This window comes from Dasypus novemcinctus, chromosome 26, assembly GCF_030445035.2.
Source record: "Dasypus novemcinctus isolate mDasNov1 chromosome 26, mDasNov1.1.hap2, whole genome shotgun sequence".
Lineage (NCBI taxonomy): Eukaryota > Metazoa > Chordata > Mammalia > Cingulata > Dasypodidae > Dasypus > Dasypus novemcinctus.
The window spans coordinates 55,248,943-55,263,636 of record NC_080698.1 but is presented as its reverse complement, the minus strand read 5'-3'; the positions used below and the strand labels follow the sequence as shown (position 1 = coordinate 55,263,636).

Below are 14,694 nucleotides of genomic sequence, written 5' to 3'. Positions count from 1 at the left end.
TTTCTTAAAAAGTTCAGGTCATTCACCCAGCTGTCTCTGATTTCCCAATGGCCATAGACCTTACCAAGTTAGTGATTTTTCTTTGCAATGTACACATGACAGATACTCCTGTTACTAAGTTTCCAAAGAACACACTGAATCATCCTTACACAACAGAAAAAGAGTCCATCTGTCTAGCTATTTGGATTCCCATCCATGTCATCCTGAGTCAGAGACACCCTCTGAGCTGCCCCTAGATTGTAGCAGTAGCCCTCCATCCCCTTATCTACTAGTCTTCCTGGGAGGACACAGCCATTGAGGGGCCTACAGAAAATTCAAGAGAGGCTCTCTTTGTTGGGCATATCCATCCACACACATCCACTGGCATGTTGAGTCCTGGGCTGAGCTTCGGGATACGTAGAGAAACTAGACCCTATCCCTGCCCTAAGAGGTCTTAGAGTTGAGAGAGAGAAGTAGATAAGCATATAGACAGTTGCATTATAGAGTGATCCATTTGATCTGTGCTATGAATGAAGGAATTCCCAAAAGAAGAGGGCTGTGGAAGGCTTCCTAAAGGAGAAGATGTACAAGCTGTTCCTAAAGTATAAGCAGGACTTGGCTAAATGGAGTCAAGAAACAAGACATTGCTGGTACAGTGAACTCTGTTTGCAAAAGCCCTGAGATGGGATTCAGTATGACTCACTCAGAGGCATCATATTATAGAACACAGAAAAACTGGCTTCTGCCACTCTGTGACCTCAGGCCTCAATTTCTCTATCTGGCCTATGAAAGCATCCTCTGCCATTTCTTCTCCAGCTCTGAAAAACTCTGTTCTTTATGCTTCAGATTGTCCCATATTCAAAAGGAGATTACATATAAACAGTATTCATTTGTGGTTTCATCAATTCACCTTCTTTTTTGAACACCTTCTATGTGACAAATATTGTTCTAAACACTAAGAATATTTCAGCAAACAAACCAAAAATAATCCCCTTGTGTTAAATACCTAAATATTTTATAGAATTTAGATGATCATCTGCTACATCCCCCCAAAGCTTTCTCTTCCTCCAGTTTTCACCATTGAGATAATTGAGATATCTGTCCACTCAGTTGCCCCAGTTAGACCATGGATATACTCCTTAACTTCTAAATTGTTATCTATTTATGCCTAACAAATAACCCCAAAACTTAGCATCTTAAAACAGCAACATTTATTGTCTCAAAGTTTCAGTGGGTCAGGAATTCGGAAGTAGCTTTGTGGTGTGGTTCTGGCTGGGGCTCTCTCATGAAGTTGCAGTGGAGATGTAGGCTTGGGATGGATCATCCGAAGGCTTGTCTGGGGCTGGATGATACACTTTCAAGACGTCTTACCATGACTGTTAGAAGAAGACCTCAGTTCCTGGCTGGCTGTTGGCAGGAGGCCTCCAGTGCTTCTGAGAGTCTTCACACATGGCAGCTGGCTTCCTCCAGAATAGGTGATCCAAGAAAGAGTATTTTATGACCAAATGGCCCAAGTCCCACACTGTCATTTTTACCATGTTCAGTTTGTGAGAAGCAAATCACTAAGCCTCGCTCACACTCAAGAGAAGGGGAGGGGCAAAGTATGCAGCACTGTTTCTGGGATTATTTAACGTGTCTCCTCCAATGGAGTACGAGGGCAGAGGCTGGTCTTAGACCCATGGGAGTTCTCCAACAGTTAGTGCAGGGCCTCGTGTTTAGAAGGAGCTGCATAATATTTGTTAAATAAATGACTGGATTTCAGGGACCTGGGATGGGAATACATCCAGAATTTTGCAATCAGATATTCAAGCTGTCTTAATTTAGGATTTAGGTAACGTATTAGTCCATCCATGTCCTCCAAGAAGCAGATGCTGATATGCAAGAGGTGTGTCAGAGGAAAGCCTATGCAGGAAAATAGACTTGGAGTCAGGGGAGGCTGGGAGAGCCATCAGACTGTGATGCAGGTCTGATCCCAGGCAGAGGAAGGCGGGAAGGAAGGGAGGTGGGTAGCAGCACTGTAGACTACAGTTGTGAGGAAGGCAGCAAGGCCACTGGGGAGTCCACAAGTCAAAGCCACTGTCAAGAAGTCCTGTGTCACCTGGAAATGGACGTGTCTTAGTATTCCTGCCATCCCCAGGCACGGGCTGAGAACAGCCTGAGAAGCACAGTCTGCAGTGAAAGTGACAGATTTCAGAGCATGGCGGTTGGGTTATCGATCAGTCCTGCTTCCTGCAGTCAGAGATCTGAGAGGCATGTTGGCTTTGCTGCCATAAGTTATTTGGGGGTTTTCGGTTTTGATATTGCTTGAGAGTTTTCTTCCTGGTAGCTCTGAGGCTTATAATCTGTCCCAAGGGAAAATATTGTCAAAGATGCTCTAGGGTCCAAGCCATCCTATTCCTCCAACTCTGGAAGCCTCCTGGAACCTCCATTCCATGACCCCTTCTGAGGGTCCCCAGGGAGAGCACTGAACTATGGGCCATAGCCTTCCAATCCAGCGGTGACTAAGACTGCGCCATCTGAGCTAGCAGCTCAGAGCTGGGTCCATGGAGAGAGCTGTGCCATGCTGCGAGCCTGGGCCTTTGAGGGTTCTGGTTGAACCCACCGTGTTTCAAAGCTCCCACAGACAACTCCTTTTCCCAGTCGCCCTTGGCCCTTGACCTATCAGCAGCTCTCAAACAAAAACACACAGACTTCAAGGAAGCTGCAACTGTTTCTCAGCACTTTTCATCTTCTTCTTATTTTCATGTTCATTTATTTGTTTACCTATATATGGTATTAAATGATATCCAACCCTCTCCCTGCCGCTGGAAAGTAAAGTCCAAGAGGGAAGAAAACATGCTAGTCTTGTTTACTGCTGTATCCCCTTGTTTATAGCAGTGATGGCACTTAGTAGATACTCAGTAAGGTTTTGTTGAATGACTTCATGCATGTGTTTTCCCCAAAATGCTTGAAGTCATGGTAAATGTATCAATCTATTTAGAAAAGTAAGACACATTTTCTTCTCAGAGGAACAAAATATTCAGAGATTTTGTGAATTCTTCCCCAAATTATCAGAAGCAGTTTGTCTTCTTGGTGCTAGGTATCTAAAAAATACCATGTTTTTGTATAGTGTTTTGCATCTATATAACCACAATTTCTCAGAACAAAGGCACAGCCTGTCTCAAACGGTTTCTCTGGGGGGAAAAAACCCAGAAAACAAATAAATAGACAAGAAAATATCAGATATATAAGTGCCATGAAGAAAATGAAACGACGTGAAAGGGAGCAAATGAGGGACTTCTTTAGTTTGTGTGACCACGGATAGTTCTCTGCATTAGATATTTGATTTTCTAACATCTGACATATGAGCCATGATGTGAATGGGGGTGGGGTGGGGGGGGAGACAGTCCCCTGCAGCATCTGCGAGAAGAACATTCCAGGCAGAGGGGAGTTCCCTGAAGCTGGAACAAGCTTTGAGGATTCATGGCACTGATAAGGGGCCAGTGTGGCTGGAGTACAGGGTAGAGAGTTTTAAAAGGAGACAAACTTGAAAGGGCACATAGGCTTCAGGGGCAGATGTGGGGGAGGACTGGCATGGCATTCCAATCAGGAGGTGCCACCTGGCCAGAGGCTACCAGTCAGGAAACAACGGCAGCATTACCCTTCCCTGCACTCATCCCTCGTGATGGTCTTTGGCCCAGAGGTGGACAAGTGACCCTTCCGGAGACATGCTTGTTCAGGATGGGAGCCAGGGGAGAGGGCCAACAGTTCCCTGAACTTCATGGAAGGGAGAGTGGAGGAGGAATTCTTCAGAGGAAAACCAGGGGCCATGGAGAGGCGGGATGGACACCGGATGCACAGAAAGCCCAAAAGACACCCGGACACCTACAGTTACTGTCTCTGTAAGAGTCTATCCTCCAAAGTGACTGCAAGTTCATGGCATCAGCAAATACCTAGTGTCCAGGCACACAGTAGACAGAGTAACCGAGGGTTTAGAGTTAACAAATAATTATGATTACTAAATATCATATATATATTTATAAATATATGTATAAATATATTTATATTTTAATATAAATATAAAAATAATATAAATATAAATATAAATATAAAATATAAAATATAATATAATATATAAAAATATAAAAAATTTAATATAAATATAAAAATATATTTATAAATACGTATTTATTATATATATTTATTATATATTAAATATATATATTTATAAAATATACATATAAATTTCTATATATTTATATATATAATAAGCATACCCTTACTATTAAGCTTGAGCTTAAGTCCCATAAACAGGGGTGTGACCACTCTAGCTGGCTTCAGTAATTTCAGGTATTAACCTTTTGCTATTTTATAATACAAAGGCCAAGTACATAGCTATATAATGATATATATATGTCTCTCTATATAAATATATATTTATAAAATATATATAATATAATATATATAATAAATATATTATATAAATATATAATATAAATAATATTTATATATAATATTTATAAATTTATTTATATTTAATTTAAATATAATTTAAAATTTCTATATAATATTTATAAATATATATTTTATATATTTATAAATATATGTTTATATATAATATTTATAAATACACATATAGAGAGAGACATATATATCATTATATAGCTATGTACTTGGCCTTTGTATTATAAAACAGCGAAAGGTTGACACCTGAAATTACCGAGGCCAGCGGGAGCGGCCACACGCGTTCACGGGGCTTCAGCGCAGCTCAGCAGCAAGCGCACGCTTGCTATCGAGAGGGCCACCACGCTGCCCGCCTGTTTAATGTCTGTTTGAGAAACGTTATGACCTTTGCTCGGCATACCCCATCCCAAATCCTCGTGGCTGACCCTGCTTTGCCACCTTACCTACCCCAGCCCCGCCCCATCCTGTTCCGCCCTTTAAAGTTTATTAATGACGGAACCTGTCTGCCTCCACCCCAATTATTCGTTAGCATCCGTATGCCATAAAATATTAGAGTTTCTGCGATCAGGGAGGCAGTTTCCTGCCACAGTGCTCCATGGCCTCAACAACCAAACGCACTTTCTCTCTTTGAAAGCCCCCGTGTCTCAGGAATTGGCTTTAAGGATACGTTGGGAGAAAAGAACCCACTTTTGCGCTACATCGGGTAGCACCTTGTTCTTGAGTGAATGACTGACTGGCTGAATTAATGAACGAAATTGCCCAGTTCAGCGAGGGTTCCCTCTTACCAGCTCAGCCTTGCCAAGCACCCATAACTGCGCAGGGCTGGGTGCCTGCACCACTTCTCCCAAGGTCCGTAAATCGCAGCCCTTGTCGTTCTCATTTACGGGCCCAGAAAGGGTGAGCGACTTGCCCAGGCACGGTCACCCAGCCAGCGCTGCCCTGGCCTCTGGCGGACTCCTCCCGCCCGCCCCTGCCCCTCCTCCCGCCCCTGACCCCCGCCGGCCCCGCCCCGCGCCCCGGCCCGGCACGCAGCCTAGGAGGTGGCTTCGGGCTGGTGCGGGAGCGACGCGCCCTCCTCTGCGCAGCTGGATTTTGCCTCCAGCGCAGCGAGCCGGCTGCTCCCAGAGCTCCCGTCCGGTTCTCCTCTCGGGGCCGCAGCGCTCGGAGCCTCCGTCCCCCGGCCGGTGAGTCCCCCGCACTTTCCGCGCTGCGGCCACCTCCCCTGGGAAGGAATGAGTTTCCCCAGCTCGCTGCTCCGGGAGCTCCCGCGCTCGATCTCAGCCTCCCGGCCTGCGGGTGTCAGGGTGCGGGGTTGTCTTTGGAGCTGGGGGAGGCGCTCAGGGCTGCAGGGACCCGGGCGCGGGGGCTGGTGCGCAGGGCCGGGGGGCTGCCCTCCCCGCGCCGCGCGGGGCGCTTTCCGGAGCGCACGCCTGCCTCCCTGCGGGCGAAGGTACAGCCGGCCTGGTTTACGGAAGAGAAAACGAAGGCTCCGAGAGAGGGCACGGGACAAGCAGGCGACAGCCGGTCTCCTGGGCCGCCTGTCCTTTTCTAAGCCGGTACCGCGGTCTTGGGCCTGGGGAAGGTCTCTCTGATTGGCCCGTTCTGGGGGCCTGGCACGAGGGCCTTCCGTGGTTGGGTAAGTGGGTGGTCTCTGGGACGCTCCGGTACTGGCCGCGCCCCAGCTCCCCTGCCCACATTCCCCGCTCCCTCGCGCACTGGACTTGGGGGGAAGCCCTGCCTTGCAGCCCTGTCCGACCCTGCTGCCTCTACCCACCACCACCACGTGGTTCTTGGGGCCACACCACTACTAACCAGTCCCCCCAAGGCCCCTGTCCAGGCTCCCTCGCCACAGCGTCTAGGAGAGGCAGGTCCCGCGAGTGCCCGAGGTACTGACCAAGACAGAATTCCACAGGGATTTTCAGAATCGGCGCCGAGAGGCGTGGGCTCTGGCTTCCTTATCGGTCTTTCAGCCCCATTCCCCCACTTCTCTGTGACTTAGGCTCGCGTCTTAGTTTCTTCATCCGTCAAATGGGAAGGGGGACTAAGAACCTCCCTTCCTAGGTTCTCAAGAATGACAGGAGCTTCTGCTGGTAGAGCGCGTTGGCGCAGCATCTGTCACACAGGAGCCCTCCATGCCACCTAGGTGCTGCCTTCACGACAGCTTTGGCAAGTCAGCCGTCTGACACTCCCTTTAGAGACAAAGAGATGGAGGCAGAAGCGATTTGCCCAAGGGTTGAACAGAAGGACAGCCCCATGGCCATGGGGGGTCTGGGGGGCGAAGCCTGAGCTGGGGGCTTGGGCAGGAAGTCTGAGAGGCCTCCACAGCTGGCCCAGAGCCATCACCCCTCCCCACACACGCCCCAGGGCAAAGACTGCAGGAGACTGGCTGAGAAGGGGCGGAGAAGCTGCACACACCCCCGCCCCACCCCCCGGGGCATCTATTGGCTCTTCTGCCCCACCCCAGCCCCCCCCTGCGGCTCCTCCTACCCCTGCCTCCCACTGCACCTGCTGCTTCAGGGGCGAAGACCAAGCTTGGCTCAGGCTCCTCCTATGCTTCTGTTAGGCTCAGTTTTCCCTGAACTGTGACCACAGCTACAGGGTTGACTGCTCTGCCTCATTCTCCCTGAAGCCAAAGGAAATTTTTTGTACCCATTTATTTTTCCCACAAGTAATACATGTTCATTATAGGAAAACAGAACATTCTGGTAAAATAATTTTAGTCATAAAAAAAACAAAACAAAACAAAACAAATTCTACCTGATGATGATCACTTTTAACATTTCACTGTCAATTCCTCTAGGCTTTTACATTGCAAACACACACACACACATGCACACACACCCTTGTGCCAAAGCATTATAATGTTTGTTATCTGTTGTGATGTTTTGACTTCTACATTCCTGGACAAAAGAATATGTAAGAGAATAAGAATATATATGAGAGGGTGCCGTTTCTAAGGTCTGTTTTGCATATATAATGTGAATGTACCATGATTTTTATGTCCTGTCCAAACATTATAACTTAGAAGTGAGTCGGAAGAAATGAACCGTTTTTTAAAATATTTAGGATTTTTATTTTTATTGCCAAATTTCCCTCCAGAGAGTTTGTACCAATTTATTGCCCCACAAGTGTTATATGCAAGTGTTCATTTTCCCAAAACCTAGCCAACACTGGATATTTACTTTGTTTTAAATATCTGACAATTTTATAGGCAAAAAACAGTCCCTTGCTTTTATCTTGCATTTCTTTGATTACTTGTGATTGGAACATGTTTTTATTTGTCTATTGGCTGTATTTTTTTTTCTTTTGACAAATTGGTGTGGCAACCTGAGATCATCATGTATGAAAATGTTATGAAAATATCACATACTTCACTTTACATTTCTCCTTTGGTGTGAGGTTTATAAAGCCCAATATTTACCAGTAGTTTCTAATACTTGAATGTTTTCTTTCTTATATTTATTTTTTGATCCAATTGGACTGTATTTTTGGAGTAAGATATAACCTATGGAACTAGATTTATTAGTTTCTTTTTGAATGTTGTTAGTTTTTAAAAGTGCTGTGGTTAATCCATCCTTCTCTGACTGATTTGAAATGGCAAATTTAGCGTGTGAAATACTCTCCTCCCTCATTCTCTTTGTCTTTATATATGTATGAACACAAACATTCACATAGGTGTGGATAACAGAGCCAACCGTCCTCTATTTGTAGATACAAAAATCCTAACAGGATATTAGCAAATCAAATTAGGATTCTAGCAACATCTTCCCCTGAGTGTGAGTAGACAAGCCCCTTGAGCTGGGGGTCCTGCTTGCTCACTCCTGTTTGGAATCCCTGGTTCAGGGGAATAAACCTACCTGGTAGGCTGAAACCCATTTGAGGAATGTGGCATCTCTCTCATCAACCTCAGGGAGGCCTGATGTCACTTGACTGAGGTCACAGAGCTGGCTAGTTGCCAAAATACACTCAAGTACATCTCAAATGACTTGACATCCAGTTTGCCTGCCATTGCTCCATGCCAGTTCGAAGGGTTTCAAGAAGGAATCCCCTTAATCCTATGATAAGCATGTGACTCACCCTCCACCGTCGCAGAGCCTTTGGAGTCATCATCCACTAGTCTGGCCTTTTCCCAGGGGCCATCTCCCTGCAGGGGCCACCCATGGAGCCACAAGGCCAGAGGGGGCTCCGCTGGGTAGGGGTAGGGGGAGTGTTTTAGTTTTATGGCTTCCAAAGCAGATGTCATGCAATGAGTCGGCCTGAACAACAGGAGTTTATTGGCTCACGTTTTGAGATTAGGAGAAGCACAAAATGAAGGCATCATCCTGGCTGCTGGTGAGCCTTGGTCCTTGGGTTTTTCCATTGCACAGCAATGCCCATGGCAGCCTCTTCTGGCTTCTCCCTTCTCTTCTGAGTTCCATTGAGGTTCAGCTTCTGGCTGCCCCCTCTGTGGGTTTCTCTCTCCCCATCTGACTTTACTTCTGCTTCTAAAGGCCTCCAGTCATAGGATTAAGACATCCGAATTGGGTTGGGCCAAAGAACTCACCTCATGAAAAGATCCTCCTTCGAATGGATTCACACCCAGAAGAATGGACTAAGTTTAGGAACATCTTCTTCTGGGGTGTTTCTCAGATTATCACAGGGAAGAAGGGTGAGCTGGTCCTGGTACTAACCCTGTAGATTTCTTCCTTTCCTAGGTCCTACCAATCCAGTCCTGCTGCCATGAAGATCGCCGTGATTGGGCAGAGCCTGTTTGGCCAGGAAGTTTACAACTGCCTGAGGAAGGAGGGCCATGAGATAGTAGGCGTGTTCACTGTCCCAGACAAGGATGGGAAGGCCGACCCCCTGGGTGAGTGAGCCCCTGGGCAGCAGGGAAATACTGCTGAGCTCCAGGCAGATGGGTGGCAATGGGCCAGGTGGGTGGAAAGCAACAGTTAGGACCGTCTTGAGATGTGAAGTCAATGGGCTCCCATGGCTGGAAAGCAGTCCTGTATGGTCTGCCCTGACTCCTGCTTGGGTGCTGTCTTGGTTTGCCACAGGACAAACCAAGAAATTGGTTGGCTCTGATAACAGGAATTTTATCTAGGATGAAAGCTTACAGTTCTGGGGCCATGAAATGTCCAAATCAAGACATCAGCAGAGATGCTTTCTCATCATAGTCAGCCACTGGTGATCCTGGTGTCCTGCCACATGGCGAAGCAAGATGGCAGCCCATCTCTGCCAAGATCCCTGCCTTCCCCTCCAGAATCTACCATCTCCCAGATCTCAGGTGTGGGCAACCAGGCATAGGGCTTCACTTCTCAGACTTGAGCTGCTCCATGGGCCCAGCCTCTTGGGGGCTTCTTGCTTAAACTTTTGGCTGCTAGTGATCCTTGAGTTTTCTCTCACATGGCAGGATCCAAAATGGCAGAGCTTCCCTTTCCTGTGTTTCTCTCTGGGTGTCTCCATTCATGTGACACCCAGCAAGAGGGTGAAGACTTATCCTGAGTCATACTTCACTGATGTAGTCCAATTAAAAGTGTTTCACACACAGGAATAGATTAGTTCAAAACCATAATCTTTTTTTGTTGTTGGAATTCGCCAAATTCAAACTGTTACAGGTGCCAACTGACTCTGAGGACTTTTCTGGAATAAGTGGAGATCCCCTCCCCACCTGATCTGGAGAAGGGACCCAGAGAAGTCTGACCTGGCACTGGCTCCTGGCCAGAAGTGTCAGCAGTTAGTGTGCTCCTGGGGCCGTGCCACATCCTGGTGGGCTGTGCAGTCATTCCCAGCTTCTCTAACTCCAGTGACTTGCTCTGAAAGGGCAGCCAGGCCAGGGCTCGCTGTGGGTGGATGCCCCCAGCATCAGTGTCCCTGGAGGGCCTGTTGAAACACAGAGTGCTGAGCCCCACGATGGGAGTTTCTGATTCAGGAGAAATGGGGTGGTTTCCAAGAACCTGCATTTCTTGCAACTTCCCAGAAGATGCTGATGTCCCTGGTTCCAGAAGAACACATTTTGAGAATCGCTGCCCTGGCCCACTGCCTTTGAACCAATGTAGATGGGCCCCTAAGCTTAGGTGAACAGACTCTCCAGGGAGTCCTGGTCCTTTGTAGGCCTCGTGGACAATGGAGTAGGGGCAGGGCTTAAGGATGGAAGGCCAGGTTTAGAAAAGGGGCTTCAGGGCTGGCTTGATTCATGAAGGAGCAGGGAGCCTCCCCAAACCATGCTGCCATACTTCTGACCTCTGGACTCAGCTCTAAACTGGCCCTGATGCCAGGAAGTGCATCGATCTTGGACCTAACCACGGTTTGAGCCCACCTCAGCCTGAGCCCTGAGCTCAGCCACAGTTATGACCTTTGACACCAGCCTCTGATGCTGGGTACAGAGCCCTGGCTGTGGCTGCTGCTTGACCTTGACTTCTGCCACACAACACAACTGACCTCAACCTTGGGTGTCCTGTAGAAGTATCTCACTGGTCACAATGGGGCAGCTTTTGTAAGCATGGTCCAATCTACTCACATCAGATCCCACCTACCCTCAAACCTCTAAGGCTGGCAGAGAGAAGTGGGTCAACAAGGAGGGAGGGGCATCTCTCAGGAACCAGTCAGGAGGCACGTATCACCCCAGCTAGTTTAAACAGAGAATTTTTAAATTAAAAAAATTTTTTTTTTAAGGATACATAGATCACAAAACTGTTACATTAAAAAATATGAGGGCGGCAGACTTGGCCCAGTGGTTAGGGCATCCGTCTACCACATGGGAGGTCCATGGTTCAAACCCCAGGCCTCCTTGATCCGTGTGGAGCTGGCCCATGTGCAGTGCTGATGCGCGCATGGAGTGCCCTGCCACGCAGGGGTGTCCCCCGCGTAGGGGAGCCCCACATGCAAGGAGTGCGCCCCGTAAGGAGAGCCGCCCAGCACGAAAGAAAGTGCAGCCTGCCCAGGAATGGTGCAGCACACACAGAGAAGTGACACAACAAGATGACACAAGAAGAAACACAGATTTCCGTGCCACTGACAACAACAGAAGCAGACAAAGAAGGCGCAGCAAATACACACAGAGAACAGACAACTGGGGTGGGGGTGGCGGGAGGGGAAATAAATAAATAAATCTTAAAAAAAAAAAACATATGAGGTTCCCATATACCCCACACTTACCCTACTCCACTCCTCCCACATCAACAACCTCTTTCATTATTGTGGCTTCTTCACTGCGTTTGGTGAATACATTTTGGAGCACTGCTACACCACATGGATTATAGTTTACGTTGTAGTTTGCACTCTCTCCTAGTTCATTCAGTGGGCTATGGCATCCTGCATCTGTCCCTGCAATATTATTCAGGACAACTCCAAGTCCCAAAAATGCCCCACATCACACCTCTTCTTCCCTCAGCGCCTCCCGTGGCCACTGTCAAATAGAGAATGTAATAAAAAGAAGTGCTAATTAAATTTTGAAGAACAGAAAAGGCAAGAGCGACCCCTAAGGTATCAGGGAGGTATTGACTGCAGACTGGAGGCTAGAGAAGTTGTGGGAAGCAGTTGTAATTAAAACTTGGAAACTTGGCGGAGTGTGGTTCAGACCTCGGGGGGCACAGCTCAGCAGGTGATGGGAGCTGAGCAGGGAGGAGGGGTCCTGTTGGCGGTACAGAGACCTCCAGGATGCAGACACCAGCTGGCCGTGCCAGTGTTGAGATGGTGAGCGGTGCACTGAGCCTCATTCTGCAAGGATTGGAACAACTACAAACCAGATTCAGCTGTGCTATGGAAAGGACTTGCTGCTGCTGGGGTGAAGTGGTGAGGCTGGGGTGATGCTTGGAGGACAGGCACCCAACTGAGAGGAGCAAGCCCCTTCTCCCCACTCCAGCTTTCCAGCCTTCTTCCAGGATCCCTTCCTGGCAGAGCCAAGCAGGGAGCAGCTACAAAGCAGACTGTCAAAGGGCAAAGAGATCATCACTTAATGACTCAGTGGAAGTAGAACAAGCTGGAGAGGGCAGCTGTTTGGGGTCGGGCTCCTTCTAGAAGATTCCTTCTGGAAGAAAGAAGCACTAAGAAGTCTTGGTGACCAATGCAAATCAGACGGCAGGCAGAGTGGTCTCAGAGCCTCCCTCTTGGCTGGTGCTGCCCACGAGGCATTGCCTGCTGGAGCCCAGCAGGGCAGGGGTGGAGGGTGGAAGGGACAGGTCCAGAGGGAAGGCCGGAGCCACCTTTCTGGGAAAGAGAGGTGACAATGGAGTAAGGGAGGAGCTAGAAGGGGCCAGTGTCTCACCCATTGTCCCATAGGCCTGGAAGCGGAGAAAGATGGCGTGCCAGTGTTCAAATTCCCCTGCTGGCGGGTGAAGGGAAAGGCCCTGCCGGAGGTGGTGGCGAAATACCAAGCTTTGGGTGCCGAGCTCAACGTCCTGCCCTTCTGCAGCCAGTTCATCCCCATGGAGGTCATCAGCGCCCCCCAGCACGGCTCCATCATCTACCACCCGTCTCTGCTCCCCCGGCACCGAGGGGCTTCAGCCATCAACTGGTGAGAGAGGGCAACGCCATGGGGGGAGTGTCCATCCCAATATGCCCCCACCTCCTCTCCATCCCCCGTCTGCCTGAATCATCATCTCTCCTTAACCTGCAGCATTTCTTCTGGTGCTGCTGATGGGGCATGATAGAGGGGCTTACGCTATGGCGGCTGGACGTCCTTCGTCAAGTGGATTGGGGAAAGAGGCAATGCTTCTGTGGCACCAGAGACAGGCGTGGCCGAGCACTTATGTTCTCACAGCAAACCCGCAAAGGAGGCACTGCCACTTCTCCCACCTGGCAGGGGTTGGGGCCTGGAGGCTGAGGGCACCCAGGAAGTCACCCAGGCACTCTGTCCCCAGAGTCCTGCTGCAGATTCACTGAACCTGGCTCTCAACAGCATCCTTAGAAAAAAAGATAAACTCAGACTGGAATGAAGGGTCACACAAACTAGATAATTTAAGATGATGCAAAGTGCTAAGAAGATAATGACATGGGTGGTGTGTTGGCTTCTGGTGGGTGGGGACAATTTGGAAGGGGTGATTGTGGGGGTCTTTCTGGGGAGGAGACATTTGAGCTGATGTTGAGTGGGTTTTGAGTCGCAAAGGTCTGGTTGGAATTCAGGCTCCCTGACCACCTCTGGGCCTCAGTTTCCCTGTCTGTGAAAGGGAGACACAGTATCTGTTACACTGGTTGTGAGGATTAAATTTTAAAGAGCATGTAGAACTTTCAGCACAATACCTGGTACAAGGTTGGCATCCAAAAACCTTGTTTTCATTCTCCCTCCCCCTTCCTGTCATAGCGGGTGACAGTTCTCCCTGGAGGGGAGGGAGAGGCTGGGCTAGAGTGTGACAGGGGCCCCAGGGGGCATCCTTCTCTGTCACTCTTCTGCTTCCTAGGACGCTCATTCATGGAGACAAGAAAGGTGGGTTTACCGTCTTCTGGGCAGATGACGGGCTGGACACGGGGGACCTCCTGCTCCAGAAGGAGTGTGACATTCTCCCAGATGACACCGTGAGCACGCTATACAACCGCTTCCTCTTCCCCGAAGGCATCAAAGGCATGGTAAGGGCTGGGCACTGCCCGGACCACTATCTTCTCCCCTGACACGCATTCTCAGGGCCTCTCCTTTCCCGGGTACCCTCTCTAGACACCCCACCCCCCACACCGCGTCTACATGGAAGAGCTTGTCATGGAGCTCACCGGAAATCCAGGATTCTGAGGGAAGAGAGTTCTCATTTCAGCATATCAAATGAGCAGGATTAGGATAAATAATATGTTGTAGCAAGCAGGACTCTTGCCTGCAAGGGGAGTGGGGCATATTGGAATCCCTATTTTCGGTGTAACATTTATGTAATCTAAGTATCTTTAAAATACATATATATACATAAAAATATTTTTAAAGGCTTTAGCAAAGAAAGGGACATATTTGGCTCATTAAAGAAAGAAGACCAAAGGCAGGGATGGCATCAAGCTGGCTGGTTCCTGAAGCTTGTCATTAGGATCCTCCCCCCTTGAAGCTGCTGCTTTCTGTTCAGTTAGCTTTATTCTCAGGCTGGCTGCCTCCAAATGGGAGCAAAGATGGTAACTGGTAGCTCAAGGTTTACAACTCTGTAGATCAAGGCTTATAACTCTGTAGCTCAAGACTTACAACTCTTGATTCCAGGGACAGAAGGCCCATCCTCTTTGTATGCTCCCCTAAAAATTCTACTTGCTCACAAAAAGTAGCGAGCAAAGTAGACTTGACTCAAGATTTAATGAGAGAGAAGGGTTGCATTGCATAGCTCACAGCCA

At 48.5% G+C, this 14,694-nt stretch overlaps 1 protein-coding gene across 1 annotated transcript in view; it reads left to right on the top strand.

The window, feature by feature from the left end:
• The first annotated feature begins 5,424 nt into the window (after positions 1 to 5,424).
• Positions 5,425 to 14,694, top strand: part of ALDH1L1 (aldehyde dehydrogenase 1 family member L1) — a 60,877-nt gene continuing 51,607 nt past the window's right edge. The window contains exons 1-4 of the mRNA XM_058288577.1: positions 5,425 to 5,606; positions 9,117 to 9,268; positions 12,682 to 12,916; positions 13,800 to 13,965. Of these exons, the coding sequence (XP_058144560.1) occupies positions 9,142 to 9,268; positions 12,682 to 12,916; positions 13,800 to 13,965 (528 nt within the window). The 5' untranslated portion in view covers positions 5,425 to 5,606; positions 9,117 to 9,141. The remainder of the gene's footprint in view (positions 5,607 to 9,116; positions 9,269 to 12,681; positions 12,917 to 13,799; positions 13,966 to 14,694) is intronic.